General features: G+C 43.0%; 1 protein-coding gene across 1 annotated transcript in view; it reads left to right on the top strand.

Annotated features, from left to right (window-relative positions):
* The window catches only part of SNX29 (sorting nexin 29), a 1,754,850-nt gene that overhangs the window by 121,257 nt on the left and 1,615,407 nt on the right, over positions 1-18,186 (top strand). The window contains exon 4 of the mRNA XM_086941425.1: positions 3,561-3,685. Within this exon, the coding sequence (XP_086797551.1) occupies positions 3,561-3,685 (125 nt within the window). The remainder of the gene's footprint in view (positions 1-3,560; positions 3,686-18,186) is intronic.

Below are 18,186 nucleotides of genomic sequence, written 5' to 3'. Positions count from 1 at the left end.
CCGAATGTGGTCATTTTTTCTCCGTCTGCGTTTATAAGGAGGAGCATAATTTCAAATCTTTCCCAATGTTCATGAACATCAGGAGATATTGGGGGGAAAGCAAAGTTTGGAGGTGGGTAGTGTTTTTCAACATCCCCCACCTTGACAACGATTGGGGAGGGTTATTAGGGGCCTTAATCATTAGGCTTGTTTGACATGCTGCAGAGAGATCTCCGATGGTCCAAGGTTCCTTGCACACATTGTAGCATTGGTTGGCATATGGTGGAATACCTGAGGCACATCATGGACATTACCTGTATTCATGAGGATACCAGGGACACAGCCTGCTTAGCCTAATGCCGGAGGTGTTGTGGCAGGGCTGGCTTTAGCGCTGGTGGCTTCCTGTGCGACATTTCTTTTTGTGCCCACTCAATGGCCTCTTTCTGCACGGATTGCTTCACTACCACCCTCAAATGTTATCCCTCTTCTCAAAGACGCCTTTGTTGGCCCACTTGGTAAAGCCAGCACCCGGAGTCCCGTTCAGCACCACAGATAGCAAGGTACACCTCTACATCCGAGATGTCCGAGCTAGGGAGAACTGTTTTGCCTGGTGGTTCCTGGTCCAGGGGCCTCTCCAAGCTTCACCTACAAGGGGCTCCTCTGAACTCAACCTGAAAGTACTGTTTTGCCAAGTGTTGTTTTTGACTGCTTCTGCAGTTCCTGTTCAGCACCAAGGACAGCCAAGTCACCTCTGCTCTCAGACTTCCTGGGCAGCTTGGTGTGTGAACCTGCAAGACCTTTACTCCAAGTGGGTTCCGTTGAGCTCACCCTGCAAGTGACAGGGTGTCACCTGAGATTTTCCCCATTGACTGCAATGATAAAGTTTGACAGATCTGCGAAGTATTGATTTTATTAGTACTGAGAATTCTTTTACTCCGGTTATATGAGCTGTACATACTTCATTCTGGTATCTAAAATGATATAAAATAAGTTATATTTGTATAAATTGGTGCCTGATTTCTTTTGTGTCATGTTGATTACTTATCGACTCTTTTGGTACTGTAAAATGCTTAACCCATGTTCCTCTAAGTAAACCGGTCTGCTCTTTGCCACTCTACTATGACTGAGAAGGATTACTGATGTGAATCTGAGGTCCACTTCTGGGTATTGTGTTAATATTACTTGGTAAGGCCTCCCAGCCATCCCACATAATATTGCCACCTTGCTACATTCCCTGTTATGCCCAAGGTTGTCAGAATATTATCTGCCCCTTGGCCCCCTTCCTACACCAAGAAGGGGGCAGTAGGCATTTGCAATATTTTGCCCCTCTGCCTTGCAAATGGATGGGGTGTTGATTTATTTACACAACCATGTTTTTCCTAAATGTTGGGGTGGTGTGAACTCATCTTCCTGCTTGCCCAAGAATATAGAGGAATATTTACCATCTCGGCAGTGCCCAAGGGTGGGTAGTAGTGCTCATTGACAACACTTTGCCTCTGCTTTGCACAAATGCAGTAGCAGTATATTTCTCTCACCTCTGCCTTACCCAAGAGCAGGAAGAAGTTTATTTCTCACCACAGAGTGGGAATTGGTGGGCATTGGTATGAAACTGCTTCTCCTCTTTGCGGAAGGACAGGGTAGGGATTTACACATATATTGCAGATTCATTGAAAATTGGGAAAGATATTGGGTCCGGACTGAGAAATATAAACGTCACCCTCACAGTTGGGCAAGACGGTTGTGTGTAAAAATGTACATCTATTATTAAAACACATTGGACCAAGATTTGCAAAAGGGCAAAATATTTGGCAACACAAAATAATGCAATTTTTTTAATTGTTGTTTATATACTGTGGCATTCTGTGTGTCAACGTATACTGTTCAAAAGAGTAGCAATTGAGTATGAAGGGTGTAAAGTTGACAAAAAGCTCGTTTTCAGAAAAAAATACACACTGATATTTGATTACAAAAGATGTTATCTACCAAAGAGAAAAGCTGATTATCAGAATTTGTCTAGCTGGTAATTAGGGACACAATGACAAAAGTGGTCCTTTTATAAATACAAAATTGTTTCAAACTGATTTGGGACCACTAATTGCTGGTATTCTGCCATCCTTTCCATGGCCACTAAGGGCACTTTCTTGGTTCACTCACAGTTATATTAAACATTCATTTGGAACGTTTAATTCTCTTTATTGATTAAGTTTTAGGACTTGAAAATCCTTTTTTTAGACTCCAATTGAATGGTTGAACCTTAAAATCCGTGTAAGTTTAGTGAGCGCTTAGCTCATTAAGGCATGATACCTGTGAGCTTCCTTAGTCTTGAAGTTGCCTATGGTTCCCTTTTGCTATTGGACGCTCAGTCTGAGCAGGGTGGGAAATGAAAGGAGCCAGGAGGCAGAAGTGGAAAGAGATGTTGTGTTCTTTCTGAGAATGACAGGAGGCCAAATTGCACTATTATTTGAGTTTGGCAGAAAATTCACTATTTAGGCACCATTTGTCAAGAATGTTCCAATGAAAGTCGACCCTCAGAACCACTACAGAAATTTGACCTTTATCTGCAGACCAATAAGTATAAGAGTATTTTTCTGGGCCCCATAATAGCCATCTGTAAAAGCGGAGGCTTTTACACAATTGCTCTTGAAAATATGTTATAAAGCGCAGCATTTTTTGTAAATTGCTCGAGATAGCTCGCCTAGCGCTTTGCCAAGGTGGTTTACGCCCCCCTGTTTGAAGTCCTCTTACCACCACTGTGCTGACAACTGAGCTTATTGTAGGTTCTGACTGCAGTAAGTAACATCTGATACAAAGTTAAGCCTACGCACCCCTTATTATAAGTTGGCCAGATTTGCCGGCCAATAATTTTTACTGAGGTAAATCTGATAACCCATTTTGCTGTGGTAGGGGCGAATCTGCCAAATTCGGAATTAGGGATCATCTGCAATACTGGAGTTTGTGCAACCAATTACTGCAGGTTTTCCCTCTTTCTAACCTCTTTTCCTAAGAATCCTATGGCACCAGTTGGGGAAATCTCCTCAGGGGATATTCAGTCTTAAGGTATTAACACACTACTTTCGTAACTAGAATTGAATACGGTTTTTGCGTCTAATCCAGTTTTTTTGGCTAACTCTGACACCCAAATTTTAGCCTTCATTCATCAAATTTACGGATGTGCATTAACCGACCAAGAACCAGCTACATCGGCTTCTGGTTGATGAAAAATGCTGCTGTGCCATAGAGGCTGCATGCACACTTTACCTGCCATTACGGTTTACCAGTGAACCTTATTACTCCAATACGGCCGCTGTATTTGGGATCTGGAGTCAAGGATTCATTTTTCATTGTAGTTCTTTCATGCTTTGAATTTTCAGTAACGCCCACGATTAATAGGGTAAACTTTGGCTCCTCCTCAGCTTGCTAAAAGGATACTGGATTCTGGATATCTTAGCAAAGCAGTCCATGCCACTGGTTTTTGGCTGCGCAGCACATCTGTATTTACTTTACCTGTGTTTCTTTTCAAAACTAATGCTCTTATTATTTTGCTCACAAACTTTTCTAATCAACTATTTATTATGTTACAGAGTTATTTGTCTGTGTGCCCAGTTTGAATCTGTATTCCAGCATGGTTTGAGGAGGAGCCGAGGCTTAGCATTAACAGCAGCAGCCATTAAACAGGCGGCAGGGTTCTCAAGCAAAACAGAGACAGGTAAGCGGTTATGTTCCATTCCGCTCCTTTGTGCTTTAAAAGTTACTTCCTGAGAAATAAGCATAAATGCTGTTTTTGTTTTTTTAAATGGGAAAAAGTGATATGAATTGCCTCTCGCAATCTGCCAGACTCATTAGTTGAATACGGAAATTATTTTTCACATTGAACTGATTCATTCCACCTAACATGGTGGGTGGAAGGCTTCCACTATTTTGAAAATCTTCCTCGTCTTTAGTTAAGACCCCCACCACCATCACAGGGGACACCCTGGATAAATACAGAGCAAACCTTGCTATTGTTCCTAACAAAATTCCATTAAGCATGAATATAAAAACATACATTCTTCTCATGGAATTGCATACAAGCTTGTTTCCTGTGGAGATTTCAGTATTTAGTTTGGTAGCAGCTATTAGTCAAACAAAACCTCTTAGGTGAGCAAGCGTTCTTGCAATCTTCTTCATCTCTAGAGATTCAAGGGCATTGTAATCATAAACAGGAGCACCCTCTGATAAGGGGGAACTCTCAACATTTCCTGTTTGCCTCCCACACGAAATTTGTATGATTTTGTTGGACAACACCGCTAATTGCTGATGTTTAGTTTATGTGGTGCTGTCGTGTGGCCAGAGCTACAACCCCAATGGAGGAAGGCTTCCCAGCTAATATTTTTATTCTAGTAGAAAGACCCTTAACCCCTTGCATGCTCATGACTGCCCCCGGCCGTCATGCATCACGGTGGGCGTGTGCTGACAACGGCCGGGGGCCGTCCTAATCCAGCCCACTATGCAAATCGCCCTCACAGCACGAACATTTGCAGCGCATGCAAGGGGTTAAAATGCTAAAAAGTATCAACTGTTAAGATGCATTTTACTTGTAGTCTTCGGGGCTCCAAAGGCCAGCATTTTTGGAGCAGACTACAATCTTATGGTGCTGAAAATTGTGCCGTGATCATGCCACCCTTCTCTCACCAACAGTTTGAATCACAGTTACTCTGCTTACTGTCTTGCACGCTCTGAGATATATAACTGTCTTCTTGACAGACTGGGGAAAACTATGCTAACCCACAACCATTGCCTGCACATCCTGTATCACACTCTGCTTCCTCTGTGACGTTGAACTTCATCCAGTCATGTTGCAGTACAATAGTGTCATATATATATATATATATATATATATATATATATATATATATATATATATATATATATATATATATATATATATATATTTGCCGCCGTTTAGTCCTGATGTTACGGAGCCTGACCTACTATGGATCCTGCTCAACTGGGTCAAGTCCCTCTTCTTCACCTGACTCTCAGTAGTAGATGTGGTGGAACAGTCAAAGCTCCCTCGGTGGGATGGTGGGGCGCAGGGGTTGTATGTAGCTACAGGTCAGTGAACATGACTCATAGCTCAAAGCTCAGAGGGTACGAAAAATAAGTCAATCTCCAGCCAAATACTTGCTTTTGTAAGAAACAGTAGTATTTTGTTTCTAACTACACATGCTAAGGAATACAACATTCAAAAGCAACAACAAGATCCCCCCTTGAGGTCGGGGCTCTAGTAGTGCCAGGCTAATGCGTGTCCCGTCCTCCTTAGTGTTACGAGTTCAGGGTTAGTCCCCATTCACTGGTGACCGAATCAGGGAATGTAAACTATTAGGCCACACTCACAAGTTCCCTATTGACTCTTTATATTTCAGTCAAAGTGTCGGTGGTGCCACAGTACTGTTAACAGTGAATCCCCCTGGCCCCAAAGAACCTATGTCAGTCTTACCTGCTCCGGCAGTGTGACAGTGTGAAATAGTGCAGCAAGTGCCCTCTTGCCAGGCACTCCCAAGTCCTGATCCTGTACAGCAAAGTTGGGCCGCTTGCGATGGACGCAGAAGCACCCGGCTGTGCCAGCTCTCACTGTCGAGCAGCGCTGCTGGTCGGTTTCCAGCTTACAAATGGTATGTTGCGCTTACCCTAGTAAAAAGGGAGGGAGGTTCTCCGCTCTTGTTCCTGACTACAGCTCTGGCGAGGCAACAACGTCCTCAAAGGTATCCTGCGACCCTTGGTGGGGGGGTACTGGGGAAGTCATGTGGAGTTTGAGGGTTAGACCCTCAGGACACAGCAGTAATCCTTGTGTCTACGGCCCAAACAGTTGGCCACAGTCACTCCAGAAGGTCCTTCTAGCATGCTGGGTTGCCGCATGGGCGCAGACACTTTGGGGTGGCCGTAATAAAAAAAGTCCCACTGTCCGGCCCATCCACGTTTGGTGTAGCAGTTCTGGCCTAGTGCTTCTCGCACAGCACAGTTCACATGGCTGAGATCACGGCTGCCCTCTCCTCACATAAGGGGGTCCCCGGACTATTCCTGCACATAGGCAACAGCCAGATCAGTGTGCAGTTGCTCTCCTCCCACCTTGCTCGGTGATTCCTCTTGGCTGGGCTCGACTCGGCCTCGCTCCCTTCAATGAGCTCCTCTTCCTCACAAGGCACACTGGTCTTGGCAAGAAGCATTCTATGGTGCTCAGCCTCCAGGGTCGGTGGTCTTGGTGTCCCTGTGAGTCCCTGGGTAAGGTCTCTCACCCAGCATGAGGCTAGCTGGCCTTCGCCCCCAGTCTGGGTCACAGGCAGAAGTCTTCCAGAGCTTCCCCTTCTCAAGCAGCCCATCTGGCTGTTTGACAGATGACACAATGTTGGGAATTTAATCCCTCCTTCTTATATTCCTTTTCCGGACACCAAATGTAATTTAGGGTCTGGGTCTTTGATGTTTTACATTGGGGTTCCGATTCTTTTGCAGTCGGCAGTTCTCTTTTCATCTTCCTTTATGAAAGAGGTCTGTCACAGCAGGAATTACTTTGAAGCAAATTATTCTCAACAAAATTATTGGGAGGGACCAGTGTTCACACCTAGATGTCAGCCACAGTGCTTTGTGCATCAAAGGGTTAATCCTAGACCCCACATCCTACTCTTTATGATTCTCATATCAGCCTAATCTCCTTTCTGAGATGTGCCCGGGCCCCTTCTTGGTGATCTATTACAGAATCAGAGATAAGTCTTTGAAGCTGTAGAGGGAGTCTCTAGTGCGTCCTCACTCAGCTCACAGGAATGCAGCAATACACTAATCTGTTTGGAGGGGGGGAGGTGGGGGGGTGATTCCTCTCCTTCTTATGTCTTCAAAAAGTCAGGCCTGTGTTTCCCAAAATAGATCCCAGGGTCCTACATACACTGTACCATTAAAGGCACACTCACTCAGTTTACATTCATAGTTCACTTTCTGTTGGGCACTAATATCTCTATGCATTGTACCCTCACATGTACACATTCAGCACAGACACTGAAGCTTTTCTATCTTTAACAAGGGCCAGCACACACAGCCAGTACGTGCGTGCTACACAACTCCTCACCCTTCATGTGTTGTACTTTACACAAGCTCGCATACATCCATCATATGCAGGCCCGCGCATGCACTGCATAGCACTACATCTCTCATATAATGTATTCCTCTCAGGCAGAATTACACTCGGTACAAGTATTATCCACACGCACTACACTGCACTGCTCTATCCCTGTACTGTACCCTTCCCAGGCGCAGGTACATCTAGCGCAGAGTCTCTACCCTGTGCTATGCAGTACCACACAACTAGGTGATATAGGCCAAGGGTGAGTTAAGCACACAGCAGCTGAACTTTAAAAAAAGGGAATGAGCCTGTAGACCTCACTCCTGTTACAAAATCTATAAAGGTCCTGTTCACTGGTACTGATCATTAAATAGTATGCTGCCACCACCACGTTTGTGCTGCTTAACGCCTGGTGAAGGTGGTAGCCTTCCACCACTATGAGGGTAGCACCTTGGGCACTGTAGGAAATTCCCTTTTTGACATGGTCAAAACCCCCTCCCCCCACACACACGTTTTTCCCTAGTACTGATGCTTTTCGTCTGAAAATTCCTAAATATAACCCAATTGGCAAGGACTTTAGCAACCCTGTAAGTCCCTAGAAAAGGGTACCCCTGGTACCTAGGGCATTTGTGCACTAGAAGGTCCCTAAGGGCCGTAGCATGCATTATGCCACACTAAGGGACCTACACACAAATTACATGCAGATTGCAGGCTGTGTGAAATGGTGCTAACCCTTTTGAAAACACAACATGGCACACTCACTGTGCACCATGCCCATTCACACGGCATATACTATATGCATATCACCCCTACAGCAGGCATTAGAGCCCTAAGGCAGGGTGCATTATATTATATGTGAGGACATATCTGTATGAGCTGATATGCCCCTGTGATCTCTGGTTCCATTGCCACAACATTGCAAGTGTTCAGGAAGCCATAGTAAGCCTATGTACTGGGCACTGGTCATTACGAGTTACTCAGCTACATAATGGCTGACTGGACTCTTCCAAACTGCCACAACAGATGGGTTTCTGACCCCCTTCTCTGGAGTGCCAATGCTCTCAGATGTCAGTAACAAAGCCTGTTCCGAAGGAACACCTTCTCCAGCAGGCTGGTAAGTGAATTAGCATGCCAAGGCCAGAGGCTGCAAGCCACTGCCACCTTTGATATGCAACCTGGCTTCCCCCAGACTTGAAGAATGCCACCCCCTGCCCTGGGGCCCATTTGGCACCTGAGCAGGTGGGAAAATTAGCTAGTAAGTTGACGTGTTGCACTGTCAGGCTATGCAAACACCTCTAACACAAATAAGTTAGCATTTCATGTTTATCTTTATATTTCATTTTAGCAACTTTTTTTTTTTTATTTGCTTACAGTGAGAAGTAAAACATATATTTTATCTATCGATGACAAGGTACTCCAAAAATGGGGGGTGACGGTGCAGTGAAAGTAACTGTAAGTGCAGAAAGTGCATACTTGGTATGTACAGAAATATATGCAAGTGGCTGATAGGGATAATAGAGTGTTAGAGATCAACCCCCACTAAGCGAGTGTTAATAGTCACCATCAGTTCCTTGAAAAACAATCAAAGAAAAAAGTTTCTGAAATGAAATAAATAGATAGAAAGATAAATAATATGTAATGCTAAGTGATTTGAGTTAGAGGTGTTTGTATCCTCTTCTTGACAGTTTGCTGTGGAAGTTGAGGGCTACACTTTCGCCATAGGAACCACCTTTTGGCCTGGTCCCTGGGTTACTGGGTTGTCCCTTTTGTTTTAGAGCACTGTCAGGCTATGTACACCCCTAAGGTGTTCCACCTGAAGTGGACACTTGAAGAAGGTTTTCACCATCCTGTTTTTGGTGTAACTGGGAACTCTGGGTCAGGTTTATGCCCACTCTCCACAGGAAGTGGTCATATAAGGGGTGTAGTCACCCCATGGGTAGGTAGCCCATTGTCTATTACCTTACAGCCCCCTTAACACCCTAAATTCAGTGTTTAGGTGGCCACCTGACACCAGCAATGCTGATTTGTCTACTGAGAACCGAAGAAAGGACCAAGAAGAGCAGTCACCGCTAGAATAGAGGACTTTGCCACCACTTGGTGCCAAATCCTGCCTTGCTGCTGGAACCTTGGAAGTTGCACTGACCCGACTTATCCGTACAGGCTGAACTCCTCCCAAAGGTGTGGAGAGCAAAAGGCTTAACTCCTCCCAAAACTGTGGAGGACCATCCCACAACATCAACAACAGTGCAGCACTTCCCTTGGGGTGAGGGAGCCATCCCCCTGTATCTGCAGGCACCGAAAGCATCTGTCTGGTAACCAGTGCTGTTAACTATTGGGCCCACCAAAGGAGGAGTACGAAAGGAGGAGGTCTCCGAGGCTCTAGAAGGCCATTTTCGTCTCTCTGGCGAGTTTCGAGATGCTAGACCCTTCATGAGCCCCTCAGCACTAATACCCTGACGAATATATGACGCTACAACGCAAACAATTACAATGCATGCTTTTACCACGCGGTTTTTACATAGTAACTACTATTACATCGCATGATTTTACAACGCATGCCATTACAACACATTTTTAAAAACTACCTTTACAATGCATACCATTACAACGCATACCAGTGCAACGCATACCATTACAACGCCTAATACTTTTAGGGTAACAGTGGGGTAAGTGTTGGATAGTGTAGGTGTAAAAATTACTATTCCCACTCCAGTGAGTGCAACAGTAGGGTACGTGTTGGATAGTGTAGGGGTAAAATTACTATTCCCATGTACCCCAAAACCCATGCCCACCATAAAACAAAAAAATCTCTATTACTTACCTTATAATGCATTATAATGGTATGCGTTGTAATGGTATTCGTTGTAATGGCATGCGATGTAAAGGCAGTTGCGTTGTAACTGCTGCATTGTAAAGGTAGTGCGTTGTAATGACTGCGTTGTAATGGTTGTTGCCCTACCCTGACTACCGGGGCACTTGCGCCCACCACGCTTGTTTGTGTCCAGTCTGGACACAACTGCCACAAAAGCTTACTTGCACATCAAGGGACTTTGAGAGGGACGAGCTCCACATTGATAGTGGCCCTGCTGTGTTTCTTTTCCCTCCTGCAGTTATACCAGGAACTGTGAGATCCTTGAACACTAAAGTGGCCCACCAGCCATCAACTTTGCACCCGAGCTCCTCAGCCCAAATACATGTATTCTACCTGTGTACTCTTGGCCTAGGAGTCCCCACGAGCTAAGCCCCAGTTCGGGTTCTGCCAGACTTGTCCCCAAGTCCCCCTTTGTAGACTCTGTTGTTTCGAATGGTCTCTTTAAACTTTGACAGCTGACCGGGCACAAGGCTGCAATCGCAACCAGCACCTCTGCATCCGGATTCACCAGGGCAGGTAAACCCAAACAGCTGGGGGTACTTTGGACTTTGGCCCCCAAGCACCTTAAGTCATAAAGGATATCCTCTGCACCCATTTGCAAATACCTGTGTGCAGTACATGTCTTTTCCTTCCATAAGATAACATTACGGCGTTCGAGTCTCATGCCCCAAATCTGAAAGCTTTATTACTCAGCTGTTTTCTGTGTATAAACAATAACAACTAAAGTACTTAACCTGATCCCGAAGATCTAGAGTCTAAATACTATGTGAAATATCGTGTTCTTTTTTTCTAGATATGCTTTGGATTTCTTATTGAGTGTGTGTCTCATTTATTGACGCTGTGTTCAACAAATGGTCAACACTCCTTTCTAAAAAACCTAAGCTGCTCCCCCACACCACCACTGGAAGAGCACTTGGGATTATTAAAGTAAGCCCCTGTAAACAAATAAGGGTTGTCTGGACATGTGCATTCCTACATTTGGTATACTACATAAATAGCCAGCTTCCTTCAGGCACCCCTCCCGATTCAACAAAACCGCGATCCGTGAGCAAGGCCTATGTCATGGCACACACACGCATGATCCATGTTCGCCTATTAGAAAAAAAATCAGCATTAGGGATCCAGACAACAGTACAGTTGGACACTCAGGGCAGGGGTGCACGTCTTTTATCATGCAGAGGACTTTTCCGTCCCAACATATATATTGCATTCTCAACTGTTTCCTGGGTGTTTTTTTCTATGTCTTTGTTATAAACAACATCCCATAACGATCTGGGCATGAATTCTGAGGCATATGTCATAACTGATTGTCCAGACTTTTAGTGTGTTTGTGGCCGCTGCTTTAAGTATATCTGACATTTACTTAAATACTGTGCAATTTATGCACGCTTTTAAATATTTACAGCTAAACCTATGCTGGTGACATGGTGAAAGAGATTACATTGTAGTGTAGTTCCTATATTCCCAATAGGCTCTGCGCATTGGAATAATATACTCAGCAGTATAGACGTAGGACTGAGGTCGACTAGGTCTCTACTGACTATATTAGACTTAACGTTTGCCAGCTAGCTCAGAGGTCACTAGAAACTTTCTCGAATAAACGAGGAGGAGTTTAACCTCCCTGGATAGACAAGAAGGGATTAGCTTCTGACAACAATATAACATGACAACTTTGCTCCCTCAGAATAAGAGTGTATCTCTAGAGTCGTGTGAAAACAATAGACAGCTATTTCACTCAGTCAGAAGTGCATACTTAGTTTCACCAGAGTGCAGAGAAAAGAGATACAGGCGTTTTCAATAAAAGATGTAATTTATTGAGCAGTCTTCTTTCTCATGCAAGAGAAATGAATTGCCATAATTGCAATACTTAATGTAAAGTAAAGTGCGTACAGTAAAAGGAGTATTATGAAATAATACTGTAAAAGCATTGATATGGTTTCTTAGCCATAAGATACTTTAAAATGGATAAAATCTATACATACATATATACATTGACTAACGTACTCAACTGATGCTTCTAAATACGCCTACCCCGGTGTACCTGACCTAAGCCTAATACGTGGGAAGGAGGAAGTAAGTAGCAGTTTAAGTTAAGTTGGTTTTGCCAAGAATCTGACTCAAGAATTCTCTTTAAGGGTTTAGTCAGCTCCGTACCTGGGTAATAGAATGCAGGGGGTCTGGTATCTCTCTTTCAGGACTCGATATCCCAGCAGCCCGCGAAGGCGGCTGAGAACACCGGAGCTGGATTTCTCGGCAGGCGAAAAGACAGCGTCTCTCTCAGTGCGTCAAAAGGGAGGGACAGCGTCCGTGGGCTCTCGCATCAGCTGGGCTCTCGGGCAAGTAGATAGCTGCTCGGCTCCAAAACCACCACCGTGTGTTTGCTTAAGGCAACGTTGGTATATTTATACCTGAAAGGTGCCGGGTTTGACGTAAGGTTGGACATAAGACGTCAATGAAGATGTCACTAAGAACTGGCAGTTCTTACAGTGCTTCACAGGAGTTCTAGGATGAAATCAAAACAAAAGCAAACGGGGATTTCCCAGGTTGCTGGAGGTTTGGTTTGTTTAGAGAACTCGTTGTGCTTTCTAGGAGTCGATGGGAGTAGCCGTGCTGTGCTTTGGACTGCATGGGCTATTACTAAATATGGATATGATTCTTATGCCTTTATAAGGATATAGATTGTTATAACCACATAAGGGCATAAATTGGGAATATCGAATTAGGGTCCTAGATAGAAACACAACACCCACTCCACGATCTAATGCCCATCATTACTAAAAAAACTAAGCAATAGTAAACATATAACGATGTATGTGTGCTTTCCAACCCACCCCAAAATACATATTTCGCATTTGAAATGGTATTGTAGCAGAGTTTCCGTTCTCCCACAGAACTGTGCATAGAGATCTAGAACCTTAGTGAATTAGGGTGACCCAAAACTCACCTTAGTATCAGAAATCCCCTTACCGAGCTAGCTACAGTGTCTCATTGGTCATAACAAACTCCCAATGACTTAGACAAACCAGAACATGAACCTATGTTACCTCAGGAATCGTGGAACACATGAACACTCTTTCGTTCTATAATCATTTCAAACCAGAACGTGGAGTAAAGAGGACACGTGCATATTTGAAATATTTATTAATCAATGCAATGTTCTCAAACGCAGTATCTTATACAATACTAACAAACAGATTATAAGTATCAAAGTTATCAGCATAGTTACTAGTCCATAGTAAGCAAACGGTGATAGCATGTTATAATGCTGAAAATAATAGGAATTAACAACCCCTATTTCTCACCTCCCTATTTAGCATATTATATTATATTATGAAGGTCTCTTTTGGGTTTTAGCAGGGCGGGCCCATACCTCTAAATGTCAGGATGAGAGGATCACATCATCAGCTAACAGCTCTCTGCATGCGAAGCATCTTCAAGTGTGTTCTGCATTTCCTGTAACTCTATCTTAAACCCGCGTAGAGCCCAATATTGGCAGCAACTGTATTTATGTTATGTCTAATGTGGTGCGAAGATCAGACCTCCCAGCAACCTTGTATCGAGTTATTCTTAGAGGTTTTAGCACTCACTGTTCAGACAGTGTACCAAGCAAAACTGATATCAGAGTAATAACATATTATTCTCAAATAAATCACATCACGCTTCTAGGTTGAAAGCTACAACAACAAGTATGTGCCGTGTGCAAAACTGAAGCCGAAGGAAAAATGGCTTTTAAACATGTAATAAGCTCATGCTAACTTAACACAATATATGTAATGAAGTATCTATATGACACCCCCCAATGATCCAAGCACAAAAAAAAGGGAAATGCAATACTAAATCAGAGGCATAACATGAAAGCAGAGTTCAATAATATTGAGCTAAGCTAAATTAAAAAAATTTATGTATGAATGCATATGTATGAATGCCTATAGTGGCCAAAAAAATTTGAGATACATTTTTTTTTTTAATGCAAGGCCTCAAAAGTACAAGGATATAGGACCAGGCCGCATAAATTCAAATGTCTGTAAGAAAAGAGGCACTTATCCAAAAACCCAAAGTCATGTGCCATATCAATGTTAATCTCCAAGGCATCTCATGATTGTCATCATCCGAACACAGTTCATCAATCCAATTCAGTAATGGGAAAGTCACGTGCCATAGCAATGAAAATCTCCAAGGCTTCTCATGATTGGACAGTATATGCTAAATAAGCAGCAACAGCCTCCAGTATGAAATCACTGCCATCATCCGAAAACAGTTCAGCAATCCAATTCAGTAATGGGAAAGAACACACGTGCTCCTCCAGCACCGGATCCTCTTGTAACATCAGAAGACAACTCGGTGGGTTCTCCAGAACGCTGTGTGCCAGAAAGTCATGCGCCGCTGCGGATATGTCCCACTGACCCAGTAGTCCATGTATCGCTGCCAAGGCCATAACCCTTTCGCCAGAACAAACCAACTCCTGAGCAACTACGGGGCTCATTAGGTGATCAAAATCGACGTCAGGAGAGGTCTCCAAGCATTGACACAAATCAATGGCCCAGTCGAAATCGCAGCTCAGGCAATGAAACACAGGTTGGACACATGTGAAATCGGTGAATCGAAATGATAATCCATAAGACGTGCTTAAAGTTGCAAGCAGCAATGTTCCATAGCAATCAAGCATCCGATTACGAAACAGTGTCAGGAGGCGTTGAACGGCGTCTTGCGCAGGACGGGCATCCATGTTTTATAAAGCAAAACAATATCAAAACGCCTGCAGCCAAAGCCAGTAAAACAGGGAATCCGCCAAATAAACTTGAAAATATAGAATGGAAGAAAGCGGGGATGACACCAAAAATCTTTTCAAAGGTAGTCACGAGGCCACTGCTAACTAATTTAAAAAAATGTGCGAGCCCAGATGTGGAGGAGGCATTAAAGATTTGATGTACCAGTTCACAGAAATGAATCGGCAAGTCAGTATTTAAAAGTGCCTGCACCTCTGTGCGTGTGTTAGCTATGTGAAGGACATAATTTTCACGGGCCGAGCTCAGGGCCACTTCTTTTTGAGACAAAATGGCTCTTATTCTACTCAATCCATTGAACTCCGCTCTCAAGGTTGGGATGCGCGGCCAGATGGAAACATCTGAGTTCCCATGCGTGGGGGGATATAGCACGTTCTTGCAACACACCACACGTTCAGATACAGTTACCACATAAGCGATACCGATTATTAACCCACAACATTCCTCGTTATTTAAAAGCAAATAACTACCATTTGTCAATAATCTAAATGTGGGAACTATTGCCGGAACTGGTGTGCCTTTCAAAACGCAGGCTAAATTAGGCCGGTCCTGGTTACAAGAACTGTGTAACTGGATGTGTCTGCATATTAATGAGCGGTCAGGTGACTGCGTGCATTCTTCACCATTAAGATTCACTTCCTTTCCATCCTTCAAACATCTGTATGTGTATGGTAAGGACCAAGCCTCATGGAGGAATGCGCTGCCTAGTGGTTCATATCGACCTATAGCAATATACCGCATACAATTAGTGAATTTGTACAAAGCAAATGGTAATGTAATTAATCCATGGATAAGCCACGTTGCAGCAGTGGCTTCAGCTACAGAAAAAGGTAAAGACTCTAACCTTTCAATATAATTTCACACAATGTCCAGCACTCTACAAATGTATGGAAACGATCTATTTCTTTATCGTTCTAGTAACTAACGAAAAAATAATTATGGGTAAACATCATATAACACCATATAGTTACAGCATTCCAATTATTTCATCCAAGTAAGTTAGGGAGTCTTCAATAGTTGAGTAATCTTTTTATTCTGTTCAAAATGTTTTCTTCATAAAAGCAATGTTGTAGCCAGTGCCTACGCGTTTCGTCCTGAAGGACTTCTTCAGGGCCGATTAGTCACTGTTTTCCTGTCTAGTCTGATGCTTCCTCTAATGGAATTGTATGTAAATTCCTTTCTCAGCGTAGTTATGCAAGTGTTGAGACAAATATCTTGTAAACAATAGTCGGTTGTCCCGTGATTCAAAGAGATGTTTTCGTACTTTCTTTGATGAGGTAATTTTTTCTTAACCGGAGTGTTATGGGCCCAACTTATTGTTGCGAAGTGTAAAGTCGAAGCATCATGGCATCGTGACCGCATTCATTTTTGAATGCGGTCACGATGCCATGATGCTTCGACTTTACACTTCGCAACAATAAGTTGGGCCCATAACACTCCGGTTAAGAAAAAATTACCTCATCAAAGAAAGTACGAAAACATCTCTTTGAATCACGGGACAACCGACTATTGTTTACAAGATATTTGTCTCAACACTTGCATAACTACGCTGAGAAAGGAATTTACATACAATTCCATTAGAGGAAGCATCAGATTAGACAGGAAAACAGTGACTAATCGGCCCTGAAGAAGTCCTTCAGGACGAAACGCGTAGGCACTGGCTACAACATTGCTTTTATGAAGAAAACATTTTGAACAGAATAAAAAGATTACTCAACTATTGAAGACTCCCTAACTTACTTGGATGAAATAATTGGAATGCTGTAACTATATGGTGTTATATGATGTTTACCCATAATTATTTTTTCGTTAGTTACTAGAACGATAAAGAAATAGATCGTTTCCATACATTTGTAGAGTGCTGGACATTGTGTGAAATTGTGTTGTTTGAGACGTTTTAGTCTCAGGGAGACCTAGGGGTCTGGATCTCCTGTCCTTAGCACCTAAAACTCTCAGATATCTAAGTGACACTAGTGGATAGGTGCAATATCTCACAGCCTCAAACCCCTGTGCTTGGTGTGTTTTGTACTAACCTTTCAATATGTAACATTGAAAAAGATGCATCACGCATTGAAAGCATGCGCTGTTTATCAGTCAAATTAAATGGGGCAAAAAGGGAAGAAACGTTCATATAGCTCCAGGGCGCTCGACCTGACTTAAGTGTCTGCAGGATCCATGCAAACTGCATCACAGAACCCAAGTGATTTTGACCATGATATAATACAGACACCTCATCATGCACAATATCCACAACAGAAGAAACAATATTATTCAACTTGTAAATTCTGGAAGAAAGCATGTTAATACTGTCATCGACCACTGCAAGCACTTTTTCCAAATTAGCTTGGTCAATAGCTCTTAGGCGTTTAGCAGCCTCAATTTGTGAAAATTTCCAAATTTCATTGTACACTGCATAAATCCAGCGCTTGGTTCTACCTTTAGCCGGACCTTTTATAAAAACATTTAAATCCACATTATCACTCAATTGGGACAGATGTATTTTAACTGCAGCTAATGTGGAATGTTGTAGCCAATTCTGATACAATTTGCCCACTGAGTAAGTAGTAACTGTGTGATCTGTTTCAAAACGGGGATCAGGCCTGACTTGTGTAAAACCTTCAGACAAACCCAGAAAACGACGTTGGCATGAATCAGAGCTTCTATGCCACATCAGCCAACCCTTTGGATCCAGACTGGATACATTAAAGGATGAATTGTGCAATAGTGTTTGTAAATCACGAATGGACAATTTCGTGTAATTACCCCAACCTGAATATTCTTCCAATTCTGGAATAGTTGGTGTATTTAATTTTTTAGAAGTAGCCAATCCAAAGCATGTTGTTTGAGAAATGGTTGAATTTAGAAACAACATGTGATTCGGGATGAGACATGCACGATGCAAAGCCTCAGTGCCTTGTACCTGCCAATTTTTGGTACCCCAAACCGATTTAAGGTCAATAACCTCTTTCCATAGCTCGTAGCCATCAATAGCTAACTTGTCTAGAAAGGACTTCGAATACAGCATTTTAGTATCGGTAAGTCTAACCTTGGACATGGACTTTTGTGTCATTTTAAAATAAAACGACTCAGGATTTGATTGATTAAAGTCTGTAAAATAAGTGTATTTTTCCAGAAATGTACTGGAGCTTCCTGATACTGGAGCTGGGCAATGTTCCCAGTGCGTGTAATTTACATTAACCCTTCTGGAACTTGTTTTATGCAGGAAATGATTTCCAAAATGTTGAAAGCAAAACAAATCACCATAATTAACAGAATCTAAGTATAAATCCTCAGCATCAAAGGCAGCATAATATTTTAAATCGGAGAATAATGCTTCTACTGCCTGAATATCCCAATCATCAGAACGGACGTCCCTCATATTCACTCTGAGCACATTAGGAACATTAATCACTTCAGTGGGGCCATGCATTTGAAATCTAACCGCATCCCACACAATCCCA

This window comes from Lissotriton vulgaris, chromosome 10 (assembly GCF_964263255.1).
Source record: "Lissotriton vulgaris chromosome 10, aLisVul1.2, whole genome shotgun sequence".
Classification (NCBI taxonomy): Eukaryota; Metazoa; Chordata; class Amphibia; order Caudata; family Salamandridae; genus Lissotriton; species Lissotriton vulgaris.
This window is presented reverse-complemented; position numbering and strand designations above follow the sequence as displayed.